Source organism: Artemia sp. Qi Xiang Cuo, chromosome 7 (genome assembly GCF_049724085.1).
Source record: "Artemia sp. Qi Xiang Cuo chromosome 7, ASM4972408v1, whole genome shotgun sequence".
NCBI lineage: Eukaryota > Metazoa > Arthropoda > Branchiopoda > Anostraca > Artemiidae > Artemia > Artemia sp. Qi Xiang Cuo.
In genome coordinates this window covers 63,038,535-63,058,187 of record NC_142800.1, presented here as the reverse complement: position 1 = coordinate 63,058,187, position 19,653 = coordinate 63,038,535, and the positions used below count along the sequence as shown (strand labels likewise).

The 19,653-nt window shown below is 35.8% G+C and overlaps 1 protein-coding gene across 1 annotated transcript in view; it reads right to left on the bottom strand.

The window, feature by feature from the left end:
- lace (serine palmitoyltransferase long chain base subunit) overlaps nucleotides 1–19,653 on the bottom strand; it is a 75,169-nt gene that overhangs the window by 41,233 nt on the left and 14,283 nt on the right. Inside the window, exon 3 of the mRNA XM_089092480.1 lies at nucleotides 13,299–13,453. Coding sequence (XP_088948606.1) covers nucleotides 13,299–13,453 — 155 coding nt within the window. The remainder of the gene's footprint in view (nucleotides 1–13,298; nucleotides 13,454–19,653) is intronic.

Sequence of the window (19,653 nt, the reverse complement as noted above, 5' to 3'; positions counted from 1 at the left end):
CAACACGTCAGAAGACATTAGCCAATTGCTTCTAGGTTAGCTTAAGAGAGGGATGTTTAGCCACAATTCCAAGAAAAGTTTGCTTGGTTATCTGCTTTTACCATCAGCACATTGGCCGATCACAATTTTTGCATTGCTTTTTCCGGATCTACATACACAATTACAACAAACGTAGGCCTACATAGAAATAAAAAAATAAAAAAAAAAGCTTCAAGCAATATTACGAAAACGACCGTTAGGAAAATTATGAAAAACCTTTACTACTTCTTTGATTTCTTCTGGAATAAGGAAAAAAACATTAAGGGAACAGCATCAGTCAAAAATGACAAAAAGAAAGACAGAAATAAGGGTTACTCGATCCTAGCAACGAATCTCTTCTGGATAGCTAATTTGCGGCAATCGTATCGTCCAGCCTTAAGAAAGACAGAAAAGCAATCTCAGACGCCTTTCGTGACCGGAAACACAGAATTTAGGCCTATTTAAAGTAGGCCTCATGGGTACCTATAAGAGGGGAGCAGGGTCGCCAGCCCCCCTCCCCTGGCTGAATGACACTGCATTATATTTTTATATTTTTGTTTTGAGATTCCCATTATACAGAATTGGAAGTGTCGATTAGACCAGGTAAGACCCCCCTAAAATTCAGCCTAAGGGCACCCATGGTGGACTTGTCTAAAAAAAAATCTGACTTTTCTAACTTTTCTTCAAATTTCTGACCATTCTTCTGACTTTGCCGAATTCCAGACTTTTTGTAGAAAATCTGACTTGGGCAGCCTTGCTCTACATACTTGGGCGAAGCCTCATCATCATAGGCACCACTGCCTAAGTAAAGAGCGAAGTGGGTTCTTTTTTTCTTTTTTTTACGAGGTTACTTCGTATGGAAGGACTCGTCCTAGAAACTTTGGAGGGGGCTCATCCGATTAGAAAATGAAAGTTCTCGTGCCTTTCTTACGAGTCAAAAGTCGTTGGAGTACAACCCGCCCTTCTCCTTCGTCCTTTTTAAATGACCAACTCCACCCTCAACACCGATAAAATTTGGATACCAATTGTGTTCAAAGTAGTCAAAAAATCCAGTAACTATAACTCCGCGGATGACATGATATAGACCCTGAGGTAAAGGTCGTAAATTGTATAATTTGCCAATCTTTTACATGCAGGATTTATCATTGGGAGACGGGGGGAATGTTTCATCCTGGATGGGTCCGAAAAAAGCTAATCGTATTAACGTAAAACTTCGGGGAATTTTGAGAGGGATTTTGAACTAAACCAAAAGACATTATATGCATCCAGATTATTAAAGGGTGTATCAGTGATATTTTAGGAATGGTTAAGGGTACTAAATTGAAATTTTCAGGGATACTACTACTACTACTACTACTCCTTGCAACTACGACCACTACTGTTACTTGCGACCACTACTGTTACTTGCGACAAATACTATTACTACTTCCGACTACTACTACTAATTACGACTATTACTACTACTTTCGGCTACTTATACTTATTGCGACTACTACTACAACTTTATGACTTACTTTTAAAACTTGTGACTGCTACTACTACTGCAATTACTTGTGACTACTACTAATACTTAGACCACTACTACAGCTATTGATACAACTACTATTACTGCTGCTACGACTAAACCCCGGCACCGCGCCGGAGCATGCATCGAACGCCGCAGACGAGAGGCCTGGTCGACCGCCAACGAAGTGTCGTAACGCCGCCGGCGTACCGCAACCGGCCTAGGCGGCAGCGTTCCGCTGCCTTTGAATTAACTTGAGCCAATTCTTTATTGCGTCAACCGCAGTGTTGGAGCTTTTCTTTTCTCGTGTGGTTAAAGATTTCAATTTTCCTGCTAAGAAATCAAGTGCAGTTTTCAAAATTAATCAAAGAAGTGCGCACAAGAATTGCTTTTGCTTCCAGGGTGCGTTTTTATTCAGCACTAGTTCTTGCAGTGCATCCATTGAATAGACTATTGTCTTTCGAATAGACAACAGATTAAATTCAAGGTAGGAACTTAAGATTTAAGGACCTCTATTTCAAGACACCTTGGTATAGCAAAGAATTAATATTTCTCGAGTCCTTGTCATACCCAGATGTTTATAAATACTAAGGTTTTGAATCCGTGACATAGCAGCGTTACCTGAAACAGTAGGTTCTGGAATTTCTCAAGTTCCCACTTCTAAATTCTGAATTTAACGTAAAGGACAATTAATATGTTTCCTTATTTGTCATAAAACTACTGCAGGTGTAATTACTAGGATCAGACTAGGAGGTGTCTAATTATAGAAGGGGGAACTATTTAAGACATCGAAAGAAATGAATGGGGAGGAAACTACAAATGCAGTTTTCCCTAATCACCATCTCAATAGTTATATCTATTATACCACATGGAAAATCAATCTTTCTCTACTTACTCTGTCCAAGTTTTTTTTTAGTAGAGGCCTAAATGTAATTGCAAATTTATAGCTAGTCTAATCTTGGAAAATAGGCCACTGCCCTATCTTGGACAAAGGATCTTAAAATTGAAGTATCTCAATCATGGACAGATTCAATCACTGACATGTGTTGTGAAAAAGAGTAATCATATTTAAATAAGCTTGGCTATAAAATTGTAGTCAGCCAATCCCAGCTATCTGCATTAGGTCCGAGATTAAGAACCTCCTGTCCTTGTTTAGGGAAGATACATTTTAGTCAAAACATTTGTCCAAGATCACACACTGTCCAAGTACTAGGGGTTTTTACCCTAAATCCTCTTTCACTTAGTAGATATGATCTGGCTGTTCCAGCCAATTTCACAAATTACCTATCCCACCACTCGTAGTCGTCACATTGACCTCTGCAGTAGGTTCTACCTTCTGCCTAATGGCCCTCATAGATGAATTTTACAAAGTTGCCAGCTGCAACCCAAATCGAAACTAAGTTCACATTCCTTTTGCACTATCTTACCCAAGAGAACTCTGAGTTGTCATCAATAATCACTTTCTGAACCTTTTCAGTTTCATTTTCACCCTCGGTGATATCTTCTCACCAAATCTCTTCACAGTCTACTTCTTTGTTTTTCTTGCTTTTGTTGCTTATTTTTTATTTTCCAGCTCTTCTTTGCCTTCCCTGTAGCAAAGGCAGCTTCAATCTTAGCCTTCACTGATGTATCAGTGAACACTTTTGTTCTGTCCTCCTTTCTTCCATGAGGCAATTTGTGTTCTTGGTGGTGCCGTCATGTGGTTGTTCTTGTTCAGGTGTGACAATCCTATTTCACAATGGCTGCAAAATCACAGGGCTTACTGAAAGCATTGGGTGATGCCATCAGCTACATGGGATGAAAAAAAAAAACCGTTTGGTTGGTCTGTATTTAAGACCACAGATCTTCATCATCAAAGCAATCTGGATTGAAAGGCGACCTTCCAAATCCCTTCTGGATGTTTGGTGATATGAAAGCTAAGGGGAAAGATTTTTCTGCCAACCCAGCTGTGATGTAAATGGTGACAGTTCTTTTCGATGGTGACTGATGCTCGATTAAAAAAATATTCTGCTAATTTTGACAATTAATTCTTTTAGGAATACATAGCTGTTAGATATTTCAACTATTATGCAAGGGTTCTCAAATGCCACAGCCGTTTCTTTACAATCAGATTTCTACATCTCTCGATGAATAACGAAGAAGACCAGCGTCTAGCCAGCGACTCGCGAATTTTCTGACTTGTGAATAGGCCCAAATCTGTTGTAAATTAAAGCTGGGATTTGAAAAAGACTGATCAAAACTTAAAACGTTTGCGGTCAACAAGAATCGCACCGGCGGCGAGCCGACAACATCTCACCGGCAGCGGCGCGGCACCGCTGCTACTTTTGGCCCCGCCGCCATCGGCCTTCCCTTGTCGGCGCGGCGTCGGGATATAACTACAGATACTACTAGTATTTGCGACCAGGGCCATATACAGGGGGATAAGGGGCTAAACCCCCCCCCCCCCACCAGGGGTTCCGTGTTAAAATATTACCTTAAATACAACTTAAAAAATTGGCAATTTGAAAAATATTGATTGTCTATGTTGATTTTTTTAGATATAAATTTTGAAAAAATCCACAATTTGCTGTTTATAATTGATTATTTGAGTAATTATTGCGATTTTAACGTCTCGCAACGCTTTAGGAACACAAAAAAATTTTGCAGTCGTTTGTTTTGTTTAATTTAGTTCAGTCATTATTACAGTCAGTCGATTTCGATACTAGCATATAGTACAAGGAAGAAACAGGTAGAAGCCAGAAGATTGACGACAAAAATTCGGAAAAATTATTAGAAGGGATTTCTTTTCAAACGTCCCTGATTTGTTATTGAGTAAAAAAAAAAGTTTTCTCAAATAAGCGTAAGGAGCAACATTAAAACGAACATAAATTATTCCGCGCAAGAGGGGGAGCTGCCTCTTCCTCAACCATTACTCGTACGTTAGTTTTTAGTGCTTCTTATAAAAAAAAAACTTCTTATACCAATCAAACCACCCCTTGGTTTAGGAGTTGTTCTTGCAAGATTGGGTCAAAAAGTCAAACTATAGTGTAAAGAGCGACGGATGAGGGAGGGAAAGGCCCCGTCATATACTGAATGTTTGTTTTAAAGTTTAGCCTTGTTCCTTACTTTCAGTTGAAAAACTCGTTTTATAAATCAATTTGTGATCGTTTAAAAAATCATGCCCGGAAATCTGCCTCTCCTCTTCGTGAAAAATTTTTCGTAGAAAATCCCTCCCAGCGAAGAATTCCCTCCGTAGAAATTTCACACTTGCTTAAATCTCTCCTCCCACCCAAAATTTATGGTTAGCTAATGATCAATCCAAGTTTGTCTATTATTGAAATTTTTCTGGCAGTCTAGCCCCCCCCCCCACCCTCCTGCCAAATTCATGGGCACAGCCCTGCTTGCGACTGTTACTATAACTTGTGACTACTACTACTACAACTTGTGACTATCAAACAGTTCGTCGTAAGGAACTGTAAGTAAGGAGCGACCCGGCTCAATAGTAACCGAAACTAAAAAAAACGGAATTTTGATATCAATAGATACACCAAAAGAATCAGATTTTAATGCTGATTTCAAGTATATAGGTTTCATCAAGCCGTCCCTTCCTCAACGTCTCGCTCTTTACGCTAAAGTTTGACTCTTTCTCACGACTCTGTTGTTTTTAAACAATAAAAAACTTTAGCGCAAAGAACGAGACGTTGAGGAGGGCACAGCCCCTTTCATATACGGAATAATTTCTGTTCATTTTAAGTTTTAATGTCGCTCCTTACTTTCAGTTAAAAAAACTTCTTTTTTTATTTAATTACTAGTAGAGACTATTATTACTACTACGACTACTGTTACTGCTACTACTACTATTACTACTACCACTGTAATTGCAACTGGTGCTGCTACTACTACTACTTCTAGCAGTAGTAGTACTATTGTTACTAAGACTACTACTAGAACTACTGATATTATTGAATTGAATCAAATGAGTTTAATTGCATCCAGGTTGTTAAAATGGCATAGATACAATATCTCAGGCATGCAATAGGGAATACGTTGGCACTTTCACAGAAAGTTAAGGGGGTCTCAAACTAAACCAAAAGACCCTATGTACATTCAAGGTTGTCAAAAGAACGTATGTGCAATATCTCAGGAACTTCTAAGGATACTAAGTTGAAACTTCCAAGGCATGTTAAGGGGGATGTTGAAGACACCCGTCGATCAGTATTCGTCTATTATTAAGGTTGTAACATGATGGGAGGAGTGGGGGCTCAGAATGGCCTTAGCTTTATAGAAGCCCAAAGATTAAGCGCCATGTCAATTAAAAACGACCAGAAATTAATAAAAATTAAACTTTTTTCTACAAAAGAAGTTTTTCAGAGAAAAGTAAAGAGCTTCATTAAACCCAAGACGAGCAGAAATAGAGACCAACAACAATTCAAGCGTAAAAAACGTAAATCCCTATCAATAAATACATAAAACCTGAATTAAACGTTGACTACAATAAATCATCAAGCCAAACTTAAAACAAACAGAAATTACGAAGAACAAGAGTAGGAATAACGCCCCTATGTCTTTCAGAGACCAGAACGTCATTTCCGCTATACCGGAAACAAAATACATTTTAGATGTTTTCTTCTTTATAAGGTTATCCAAAATAGCTGAGATTTGCAGGAACAATGTCGATACATATTAAACTATTTGGTGATTTTCTTTCTTCCTTTGTTGATGTTATGAATAATAAAAACAAGAAGGTCTAAACAAAAATTGTTTGCAGTAAAGCGCCAATGCTGTTCTGGTCTTTAGAAGGCATAGGAGGTGTTGACTATTCCTGTTTGTGGTAATTTCGGTTTGCTTTAAGTTTGCCTTAAGTATTCATTGTAATTTCTGTGTCTTTTTGGGGTTTTGTTTATTTACTGATAGTGATTTATGTTTACTTTACGTTTGAATTATAATTTGACTTTAATTCTGCTCGCCGTTGGTTTAATGTACTTTTTTAATGTAACTTTTCTTGGAGAAATTTCTTTTGTGGTATGTTTTTTTGTTGTTTTTTTAATTTAGATAGAGAATGTATCTTTAATTTAGAACACTATTGTATCTTTTTCCTCTTTCATATCCTCGAAAAAACAATATGCAACCCAATAAGCTTAAACAACTTTTTCTTGCACTTATGTAGAAATGTGAAAAGGTTGCACATCGCCTTCAGTTTGGCGCTTTGCCATTTCTACAGAATATGAGCCGTTCAGAAGATAAATTGAGTAGGCATAAGATACGCTTATTGAAATCTAAAATATGTTGCATGTTTCAGATTTCAATTCCTAAAGTTGTTTGAACTCACTCTTATCTTTATAACTATCTTTACTCACTGTCTTTCAACGTTCATTAAATATAAAAAAACAAGTGCTTTTTAACTGAAAGTAAGGAGCGACATTAAAACTTAAAACGAACAGAAATTACTCCGTCTATGAAAGGGGCTGTCCCTTCCTCAACGCCTTGCTGTTTACGCTAAAGTTTTTTATTGTTTAAAAAAATAGAGTTGTGAGAAAGTCAAACTTTAGCGTAAAGAGCAAGGCGTTGAGGAGGGGACAGCCCCTTTCATAGACGGAATAAATTCTGTTCGTTTTAAGTTTTAATGTCGCTCCTTACTTTCAGTTAAAAAAACTTGTTTTTTTAATTTAATTTTTGAACGTTTTTGAATAAATGCAGGTTTTGATCTTGGCTCACAGTACATGAATAATTAAACGAAATTTTCATATTAATTTATTTTTATTTGGTTAAATGTTCGTTACCAAACGTTACCACAATTTATTTGGTAAACAGTTCGTTACCACGAACTGTTTGATAAAATATTTCCTACAGCCATAGATTACAGCATTAAAAATACCACAAAATTTTGCCTATTAAATAGTAAAAAATCCTTCTGCAAGTCAAGTCAATAATAAATGTACTTGAACACATTCTCTATGATAAAATGCATCAGTACACACAAAACAAACATGGACAGTTATCCCACCAGGTGACTGGTATAATGTAATCAAAACCTGCAATTTAAATCTCTTTTTATTTTTCTCCATTGTTTGTTTTATGGACTTATTCATTTTAGAATATGTATGGTTCATACATATAAGCAGCACATCGTGTTGATAAGGTATCATTGTGGTGGTGCATTTCTAAAGGGTCCAAGAATTAGATCAGGAATTTGTCCACCACTTGCCTATTTTTTCTTCTTCATGGATTGGCACTCAGTAAAACTATTTCACTTGGAGAACTTTGCAACTTAAAGGATATAATGTATACAATATTGCGAAGACATTATAGAGCGGTGTTGAATATTTTCAAAGTACAGCATAGAGTTTCTATGAAATTATAATATCTGTAAGGCAACTCGTCTTTCACCACATAGCTGCATATAAGATTGTCTCGGGAAACTCCAAGGAGAATTGGATGATTTGGGCCTAAAAATGGAATACTTCCGGGGTTTGATCCCTTCCCCTAGACAATAGTTCAGGACGTAGATAAATTCGAAGACCACACTGCCTTTCCATGACGATAAATCAAATAAGGCTATTAAACAATATGTAGTTATTTTATTTTGTATATAAATTATTGTCGTTAATTGTTTTATTTTAGTATTATTACTGATGACGGTCACTGCATATGTGACCGAAATATCTAGTATTTTTTTTGTGAAATTTATCACTGTCTATTAAAAGGATCTCCCTATTTGAACTTTGTATTTATAGCTCAGGACATCGATCTTCTCGACAAGATCAATCAAGTGGATAGCTTCACTTACCTTGTATTATTATTAGTATAGATGGTAAATGCAGTAACAATGTGAAAAGTAGAATAGCCAAGGCCCAGGGTGTTTTTTTACACTTGAAAAAAAATTGGAAGAATAGGAAGAAAATTCTGAGGACCAAAACCAGAATATTGGATGCTAAGATGATGACAGTGGTCCAGTAAGATTATAAAACGAGGACGCTTCGGAAGACGGAGGGTGTGTTATATGTTTTCCAGAGGAATTGTCAAAGAATTGTTGTTTTAGGTACTTGTTTGACTGACCGTAAATCAAACCATAAACTGCACCAAAATGAGGGTCTATCCCACTTTATAGGGGTAAAATGAGAGAAATGTTGAGATGCCTATGAAACGTTTTGTGGATGAAGGATGACACATTGCCAAAGATCGTTTTTTTTTGGCCATCCATCTTCCGCCAAACGAAAAGTAGGTAGCCCCCAAATGGAGTGGGAAGAGGTCGTAAGGAAGGATTTAAAGGAAACGCGAACTTCTTGGAGGGGACGGGGGGTAAAGTGAAGCTTTTAATAGGTTAGGGAGAGAGGAAGGGTGCACAGCTGCGTTGGCATCTTACTGTCTGAATACTGAAACCTGAGTACATCTAAATTCTACAAATTAATTAAATCATCAAAAGTATATTCCTTTTCAGCTAAACAGCTATTAGACAGAGGAATAGGTGAAGGAACATGACTTGACGAAGTTAGCAGTCGAAAAGGTCAAGTTTTCACTTCTTAAACTCCTAAGTCAGCTTAAATACATCAAATCTCACAGATTAAGGATTAACCTGTCCTTAAAAAAACCCACTGGTCTTTTAGACTGAAAAGGTTCAGAAAATAGTTTAGAAAAGGTCCCCAAAAATTTTCTCTTACAATCCTTTATGAAGATACTACTTGAAACCCCAATACGAGGACGACAATGCTCTATCAGACTTAGCCATTGTTGGTTGTACTCTTGGGCAGAGTCAGGAAGGGCGAGGAGGAATTCGAGCCTCTTTCATTCTATAATTTCAGAAATTTATTTATTTGTTTGGGATAGATGTTCTAAATTTTAGACGACATATAAATATCTATATTTTTAATAACTGTTTTTAGCTCCTTAGCTCTTTATACATAAGTAGACATGACGTTTCGTTAACCCTAAAGTTAAGACCCAGAACACAACACGAGTAGCAAGGTATAAACGTTTTTTTTTTAACTTTTCAGCATGACCTGCAATGATATTGCAACAAAAATACGGCATGTGGTGAGATTTTAATAAGTGATTCTTAAGAGAAAGCATGGATATTGGGCACTTATTTAAGAGACAAAAAACTTCTGAGAAGTTTATACGAAAATGGAATTCAATTGGTTCGTGTCAATAAAAACGTAATAGCAAAATAGGAGAAGACAAAAAGGTTGCGACTCCACTTTAAAATTCTAAGTCCTCTCAAGCAATACATAAAGCCCGAGTATAAATCTTGTTATGCTACATAAGAAATTTGAACTTGTTGAATATCATAAAATATTTGTCACTAGCTGCCATACAAAATACAAACACTTTCATAAAGATGGCAGGTGTCACAAGAAGTCTGCTTCTTTTGGTTGGTCGCATGAGGCAGCAGTATGCTTCTGAGCAACAGTTTCTAAATAAATATCTAGGTTATATTACTTTGTTGTGATTGAAGCACGCAAGGAATAGCTGATACGATTCTCAACTCAGTCGATACTTGTCGACTAGACATTATCAGATTTATTGGTCAAGGGTATTGCGGGTGCTTTACAATAGTTGGGGAGGAAGTGTTCAGTTTTTAGTCTCTTATCCGTCAAAATATCCAACTGCACTATGAGATATTGTCGTTAACGGCTTCAATTCATAAATGGCTTCCGCAACTGTAATGGGACTATAAATCCATCATATCCATTTTTGCGCGAGTAGGCGGAGAAGACCTCCGAGTTTTAGAGTAAGCTTTGTCTGAATTCTTCAAAATTAGAAAAAAAAGAACTGTAAAAGGCAATGTAAAAAGCCACCAGAAAGCACAACAGCTGTGTTCTACAACCATGACACCTTGCGTTCTTTACCAGTAATAATAATACTACTTTTAATTTCCCTCAGGATACACTATGAGGAGTACATTCAATAAATATAAAGCATAAAGACACAACTTACAATTAACACGACCAGAACTACCTATAAATACAACCATCTACGTCAATCTGTTAGATTTTATAAAAAAAAGGGGGAATAAATTTCTATATTCAAGATAATTTCGAGCCTTTTGAACTAAAAGCTCACACTTACTCTTTTTACATCAAGCCGGTCCTCAAGCATCAAGCTTTTCCATACATATATTTTAAAGAAGTAATACAGCCACTTAGCGGAAAACCTAGTAGAAATTTAAGATATCTTAAATACACAACTTTAATTTTAGATGAATCAGAAGATGGAAAAAATTTCAAAATCACCACAGGAAAGCTAATCAGAGGTAATAAGCTACTATTCTCCCTTCCTAGAGCAAGCTACCTGAAAACTCCAAGCATATACTTTGATTTAGATATGGCAAATAATCATGTCCCTAACATCTTGATGATTTCCCAAACTTATTGGCTGGACAGCAAGCAATTTTTAGAGCGGCTGTTCAATGATTGTAAAAATATTGCGGATAAGGTCGTAGTTGAGTCCAAGTACTACTGAAAAGCTGCTATTCAAAAGCTTCGTAGTTAACACCCTGCTGTCAGTTTATCTATCGAAGCATTATTTTTATTCCTTGTCTAGGCTTTGTATTATTTTCTCTTAGAACCAATTTCAATGATGAAAATAAACCTGTCTATAGCCTCTTGATTTTACATTGTAAGCAAATGCTGAATTTAAGCGAAGAAGGCTTCAGAATGGTAGCTACAGGTATAGAAGGGTTTTACTGGATAGGCAATCTCAGTGTATATTCTAATAATTCGTTCAGCCAGCTAAAGAAGAAAGTGGACTCTGAAGGATTGATTACACAAAGCACGAGAACTTTTCTGGCCATTCTTGACTCCTGCCAGGCATTAAGTGAGTCATAATAGCAGCCACTAGTCTACCAGTTGTCCTTCTCTGAGTAAAAAAGACCTTTAATACTCAAGAGAAGGGTGGAGACATACATAAGACCCACCATGTTTGACTCAAGATTAAGCTGATAGTGCATGATGAATGTTCATCGCCAAAAGACAAGCCAAAGTAAGATAATTTTCTTACCAAAGTGATTATTGCGTTGGGAAGCAATGCCCTCTGGTTGCAGTTGGCTTTTAATGAATCAGTGTTTAGCGTTCCATTTTCAGTGATTTAATTTATATACATGACCTGCTTTTTGGCAAATCTTTCGTGCCAATATTCAATGAGACTTTTATAAATCCGGTTTGACTAATTACACTTTTTAATACTAGCAAAAGGGTTATGGGTCGGTCCAGAACCCTTTGGCTTCGCAGAGGCTTTAAAAAACGACTAATAATTTTGAATTACAGCAACAAAAGACAAGCACCTATTGATTTTATACAAAAAGCGAGCAAATGAGCAAAATTTTCCAGAAGAGAGGGGGGTTAGTTCGTGCAAAGGGCAAAAATGCCAGATTTAACAAAAATCACAGGAAGTTACAGGGGGGAATTACATAAATCATGGTATCTAGGGAGAAGGGCTACAACCAGAAGCTATTCTTCCAGTTCATGCCAAGCGGCAATTTCTATTCGGTTTGTAAAAGGTACAACTTTAAAGTAGTCAGAAAGTTTAGAAATTGGGAATATTTATAAAATGCTCCGTTAGTTAACAACCGAGCATGTACAAAGTTCATTTATATCTCCATGCCCTTGCAGGAAGAATTAAGATTCAACACAAAATAGCTTCCTCAAACCTTCAACAATCTCTAATTCTCAAAAACAGAATTCCTCAGCTCACCGTCTTGTATGTTTGTACTTTTTCACATAAATTCGCTATATTTGTGAGCCATTTTTCGGCCAATTCTGAATGTTCAATTATTTCCAAATTTTATTGGAACATGTACTTTCCGATGACCGCGCAAATAATGGAATATCAAATTCCCCCCCCCCCCTCTTGTGTACTCCCCCTTGGATAAGTAAAACAACATAAACAGGTGATTAAACACAGCAAAAAGTATAAAACAAACACTATTTTACAAGAGTTGATACCGCAGTGGTAAGAACATTTGACTGTGGCCCTGGTAACTTGAGGTCGAATCTTAGATGAGAAAATTTTTTGTCTTAGAGAATGCTAAAGACTTTTAGTCTTAGAGAAGACTAAAAAGTCGAACAGAATAAACATGATATATATATATATATATATATATATATATATATATATATATATATATATATATATATATGATATATATATATTACAAAAGGTACATTTATATTATATTAATATAAATGTATATATATTAAAAATGTTCTAAAAGGTAGAAAATAATTTCTTTTCGAGAATCTATGAATTTAAGCGAAAACGAGGAGCTCAAAACTAACCGAGCTTTACATAATTCAATCCATTTTATTTGTCCTCAACTCACAAACTTCGATCATTTACACATTTATGATTTAAATCATTATTTAAAGCCCAATTTGTTTTTACGCCTCTCATTTTCACTTATAATCTTATATTCTCGACAAAAAATTTTTTTTTTACTTTTTAGTCATATATATATATATATATATATATATATATATATATATATATATATATATATATATATATATATATATATATATATATATATATAATATATATATATATATATATATATATATATATATATATATATATATATATATATATATATATATATATATATATATATATATATATATATATATATATATATATATATATATATAAAATTTTGGAAATCCTCTTCCTCTTAGGCTTTTAGAGCCATTTTAAATTTCTGAAATAAACACTCCCCTGGAAAGTTATCTAGAAGATGCAATATGATTATTGCTGGGAAAGTCATTTTTAAATTTAAAAAATTCTATGAGTTCAAAACGGCTACCTGAATGTCCACCCATGATCGTGTGAAATCCTGTCCATTAACGTCACATACGCACCAGGAACACTGCAAATGGGACGGTTCCAGCAATCACGAATTCTTCTAAAAACATTTCTTGTGTAAAAACTCTCAAAGCTTGAAAATAATGGCGCATAGCCCTAGAAAACAAAAAGCATTAGTAATAGGACGAAGTCAAACTTTCTCCAATTCCACTTCACATCCATATTCCGATACAATTCTTAATTCCGATTCTCAGCCAAAATATATGAATATATTTTATTTACGCTTAAATAAAGCTAATAGAGGTAAATTATGTGGTTGTTTTCAGCTCCTTACCTTATTTATTTTTTACCTTAACTCCTTACCTTATTGTGCCAAGGGTTTTATTTAAAATGTGTTTGTTTTTCTTATTTCTAGATTAGAAAAAAGATATTTCATTTCTTTATCAGGAACAAATTATTTAGCTAAATTTTCCATTTTCTTTTCGTATTATTGTCAGAAACAAGACAAAAGACAAAGTGACCGAGTAACAGGAACTAGGTAAGAAAACGAAAAAAAAAAACTCGAAGAAAAATATCAAACTATAAGGCAGCGACAACACTAAACGCCAAAGGCAACATTTTATTATTATTATTATTGCAGAAGTTCTTACATGCATAACAATCCCGGAAGGGTTGATTTTATTTAGAAAGAAGAAGAAAATCAGTTAATCTTCGATCAGATTCTTAGGGAAAGTCCAACCATGGGTATATTTCTACGTTAAATGAAAATCTAAAGTGAAGTTTTTTATTTAAAAATGAACCCGACAAGGAATCGTTTTGAGAATCAGGAAAATTTCATGAATGATCGATCACAAGAAAATCAATTCTGATTCTACGAAATTCCTCAGTTTTCCCTAATCCCGTAAATCGCCCTATCACCGAAACATTCTCAACAATAAGGATATTCTGGGATTTCTACTATTAATACTTGAACAACATTAGCCCGTTTTTTACTTTCTCAAAATGCTAAGAGATCTTATCTCTTAGATTATGCTTTTTTTGCTCAGATTATCGGTTTTGGCTTCATCAAAGTGCTAAGATCTTAAGGCTCACTGATCTGAGCAAAAAATTAAATATTTCTGACTAACAGAACATTAACGAGAGACTTAATGACAGTATCATCAAAGTCCTTAGACCATTGATCAGAGTCGATACTACTACTACTACTAACAACTCACCGCAGCACCAAGCCGCCTGAGGCCAAAACAGCTACGCACGCTCCTACTCCATCCCAATCTATTCAGTCTCCTCTTTTACACCCTCCCACGAATTTCCCATTTCCTTTAAATCTTTCTTTATGACGTCCTCCCACCCCAGACGAGGACGACCTGCTTTCCGTTTAGCCCTGGACAGCTGGCCGAAAAGAACAATCTTCGGCAATCTGTCATCCTTCATCCGCACAACGTGCCCTAACCACCTCAACCTCTCTTTCATCATAGCCCTAGAGAGCGGTATTGAATCACATTTTGTCGTACAGCCCATTGTTTGAAATACGGTCAGTCAGCCGGGTACCCAGACCAATCCTTAAGCAATTTCTCTGGATGAAGAAAAATATATGCAGAAAAACTGCATATGAAGTAATATAAGAGTTTTCGAATTTTCACTGAAATCCTTTTCTGTCGACAAATGCAAGATACTAGCATATTGTTTGGCAAAAAAACGGGACTACTATTTGTGAGTAATGGTGGAGGTTGTGGGAAGACACAGAAAGCTGAGTAGCAAAATCACAAGGTGTATTCACTCTTCTTAGGGCATCTAAGGTTGTAGTGATGCGTGTAGCTAGGAAGGTACAAATGGATTTTACAGGCTTATTTTGAGAAATTACTAAACACCAATTTCAGGAATTAATTTTGGCCACGAGGTGCCAAATGTAGCTCTTTATGAGCAAATTAGTTTGCTTCAACTCGTTATTTCCATCATGAAAGATCGACATGTCCTCTGAATGCGGAAATCCCATATACATCCAAGATAGCTCTAGTACATAGCCCGTAATGTGGTGAGAGAAAGATGAGACACCCAAATTGTGTTACGATTAAGCTAAAAAAAGTCTTTGGGGACTTCTTCGGAGATGGAAAACGGAGAAGCTTTGAAGAGGGTGAGGTGGATAAAAACTTTTTTTCAGAGCATATCAGCCTCAAGTGAGTATAATGTGGCAACGAATTTTTAACACTATTACTAGCATAAAGACAAACGACAATATAAAAACAAAAAAGAAATAATGAGCGTTGCTTCACTTAAGAGATTTAAATAAAAACTATTCGCCACTCATTACCAGTTATAGGTACTTTATCAGTGTTATATTATCAATTTTGTTAATGCGTCAGTATAAGAATGAAAAAAAAAGAAAAGATGGCGAAACCTTTCTTATTAATCTCTCTTTCACTAAGCTTGCTGATAAGCCTAAAATTTTCAAACAAGATAAAGTTTGCATTGCTCCGTTATCAAAAACCTAAGAGGCATTGGTAGACATTAATGCCAGAAACTGATTAATCCTCGGGTCTCGCCACAGTCTCGGGTCACACATTTCAATAAAAACCCAAGATTTATCAAGATTTATCAAGGTGGGATTCCTTGGTCTTAACGCCCCACGTGTACAACAGAAGTGGGAAATTGAAATGGCAAAAAATTGATTTGAAAAGCTAATCAATACTAATTCGTTCCAAACTATAACCTACTTATACTACACCTTCGCATCTTCTGTACATCTTAATGATAGGAAAATTGTTCCAAGCTTCCATCTTTTTAATTTCAGACGAATAATTGCTCTGACTAGTCGATCATAAATTTTATATTTGAAAGCTGAACATTATTCAACACGACAAATTACAAACGGGATACATAATTTATATTGAGCGTCAATTTGATTTCATCAACAAGTTTGACTATAATGTGACTCCGGCATAACTGTTTTCAAAGTCTTTGTTATGACTCTGACATGATAGGCAAAATTCAGACGAAGTACCGCCATTAATGAGATATAATTTTTGGTGATCTTTCTTGAAGCAAACGAACATTCAATATTAGTAATTTCATAAAACCAAGGAAGACCAAGACTTGGAACTCCTTTTCAATTTTGCTCTTCTCTTATTTGCTAAAATACTTAGTTTATGCTCCCTCTGCAATTTTTGGAGTCTTATTTTTCTGCTCTTCTACGGCTTTAATATCTTTTTAAATAAACGATACTTATATATATTTATTTATTGATCGGTATTTTTCTCGAAAACAGCATTATGATTTTTTTCCGAAAATTGGCATACTACCATTCTCCAGTATGAAAAAAAATGATCTAGATATCTTACAACTTTGGGAAAATTCGTTTAGTACCTTAATTTTGGAGAAAAATAATTTCATATAAAAGACGTCACAAACACTTAGAATAGCGTTTTAGTGTTTAGAATAGTGTCAAGCAAACTTAAATCATTTTCTAAGAAAAAGTCTGAGTAATATCATAATTCTGACTCAGAGAATGGACAGATCTGTGACTAATGAATCCAACGATATAAGTATCTTGCCTTTTTGATATAAGTTAAAGCTGCAGGCTTATCGCAAATTCGATGGTTCCATAGGGATCATATACCTAAGGCTCATTGGTTGAAAACTAGAGTAGTAGGCTAAGACGGCCGTAACCGAGAGTTGTTTTCAGGGTAAGGAATTTAAGTTTCAAGCAAGATTGGTTGAAAACTTTTGAAAAGGAACTGTATGCACGTAGTGCTACCAAGGATCAGCTCCTTCTTATCATAGCGTACACCAAGTAAAGTGCGGCGTTCATCCCTCACTAAGCCAAACAGAAAAAACTGAACGCCAAGAGGAATACATTGTCAAGCACAGGCACATCTTAGTAGCGAGGTTTCAGGTCCATGCCCCCACACCAGAATTTCCTAGATTTTTACAGTCCACCTATTTCTGTCGCATTCAACTTTCTGCTAAGCTTACTAGGCTATAATTTGTCTTTTGCTTTAAAACTCAACATTAAAAAACAGCGCGGAAGGGATTTGAGTCATCAATTCAAACATCCATCTTCCATATTTCACATTCCACTGTAATCTCAATAAATTACGATTATATCATAGTAACCTTAGTGGGGGTTAAAAGATGGCGGCCATCCTCTAATTCGTGGTAAATTTTAAAACGTTTAAACTTAACTAATATGGGTGTAGCCTGGAAAAATTTATAGACTGATCTAGCTTACCCGTCGCACGATGATGCAATCTAAAAAAAAGAAATTCTAGGAAAATTCTTCCCAATGAAAACCTCTTCCTCCATAGAAAATCCCTCCGCGTATTAATAACGATCGTATTTTTAAATTTAAAAGCATTTGAACATTTTCCTCCGGAAAATTCCCCTCCCCGCGGAAATTTTTTAAACCTAAAACCAAAGCAAGAGTGTACTCAACAACTTATTTCTCGACGATCGGATGAACAGTGTAAAAATGTATAAAGGACAGACAGACAGATGGATTATGCTGTACAGTCTTTGAAGGATTATGCCAGGGATGCCATTTTGGGAGAGGAGCCGGGAGTTCGGTCATTAGCTGTAAAGGGGGATAGGGAGAAATTCCTCAAATATTCCTTGTTGGACCCCCAAAAAGAAAAGATTAAAAATTAGTTAATGGGTATCCCCCCCCTCCCCCCCCAAAAAAAAAATCGATACTCTGTTGAGACTTAGGCTGAGTGCTTTTATGGTCGCTATCAAGTTCATATGCTTGAAAATCTGACGATATATCTACAGTATTACATGCATGTTTTATTGACAACAGCATTTGTCAACTAGCTGTTGTCAGATTTTGCTGCTTGAGTACATACAGCAAATTATACAAATCTCAAGACTGGAGCAATGCCACACATTCACGAAACTGCAGGGGAGAGCAAGGAATTTTTGTCTATTTTTTACGATAAAATAAGCTTTTCAAAATCTAGGGGAAAAGTACTTCAGTTTTTTTTAAATTTTTTTTAATGGGAATACAAAAGGAAGCTATTTTTCAAGATCTAAGGGGGGCAATTGCCCCCCCCCCCCCCCAAACAATGACGGCCCTGCTTTGGGGAAAGGAAAGTGATTTTTCGCAGTCTTGATCCCATTCCGATAGGGAAATCTCTGGCTCCCCCTTCACTCGAAAAAGTATCTCTGGATTCCGCAAATCGTTTCACATAAACTGACTACGCCATATTTTTTGAAGAAATTCCGAGGTTTGAAGCTTAAGACCTTATCGGAGCTAAAACCCTGAAAGTATGAAAGTCCAAAGAGCCTCTCACCTAGGTCACACAATTAAAGCTATTTGCTTATGTTTCATTAAAAATTACTCCACCCGTCTAGTGATTAATTTAGATCTGGCAAAACTAGAGATACAAAGTCATAAAAAAAAACTCGTTTGAATTACACAACCCATACACACAACCCATAAACATCCCATTAAGTTTTAATGCAAGAAACCAGAAAGCAGTATTTATGACGCAAAAGAGTTTTTTAGATATATAACACGGAAGCAATTTTGGCACAAGTGTGGAGACCATAAAAAGGGATCTGGTGTACAGACAATCTATAAGTAGATAGAGAAAGACTAACTTTCCTCTTGATAACACTGAGTGAATTCCTATTTGCTGTCATGGATATTCAGCCCTTTTATACATTAAAGTTCGACATTAAGAACATTGCTCACGAAGAAGTATCCTTATTTCTGTAAAAATGGTCTAAGAAGACGGAAGCACCGCCTGGAGATGTGCATCAATCCTACATATTGGATCCTCCCCTTTTCTAATAATTACGTATTACGCTAATAATTACGTATTAGCATAATTATCGCTTTATTCTTTGGTTATAGTCATAAGGTATCAAATCAGCAATTTCAATTGAATTAAAAAGTTCTTGTGTGGATTCAATTCCCCCTTCCTGTTAATGCACCAAAGAATCAACCATTTTATAGGATTTGTTTTCTTCTGGGACTTATGTAGTTTTCACTGTTGCTTCTCTTCTAACTGCAAAATTCCTTTATGATTTGCTGTGACCTCCCCTTTTCTTTGCTTCTAGCCGTGAGATTCCGTTGTCGATTATTTTCATTTGCGATTCGATGTGATGCTTGTTGTCACATTTTTGCAAAACAATGTAGTTTTTGCTTTTTCTTGATCCATACCTTTTTCTTTAGCTGTTTGGAGTCATTCTTTATCTTTTGTAATTTTGCATGCGTCATAGATACGAAAAACGATACGACCATCCCTGGGGAAAAAGTAACAACACTTCTTCATTCTAGGGTGAAAAATCAGATATTTCAATTCAATTTATTAATTTCTGGCGTGAATTCCATTTCTTTTCCTGTTCATCCTTTA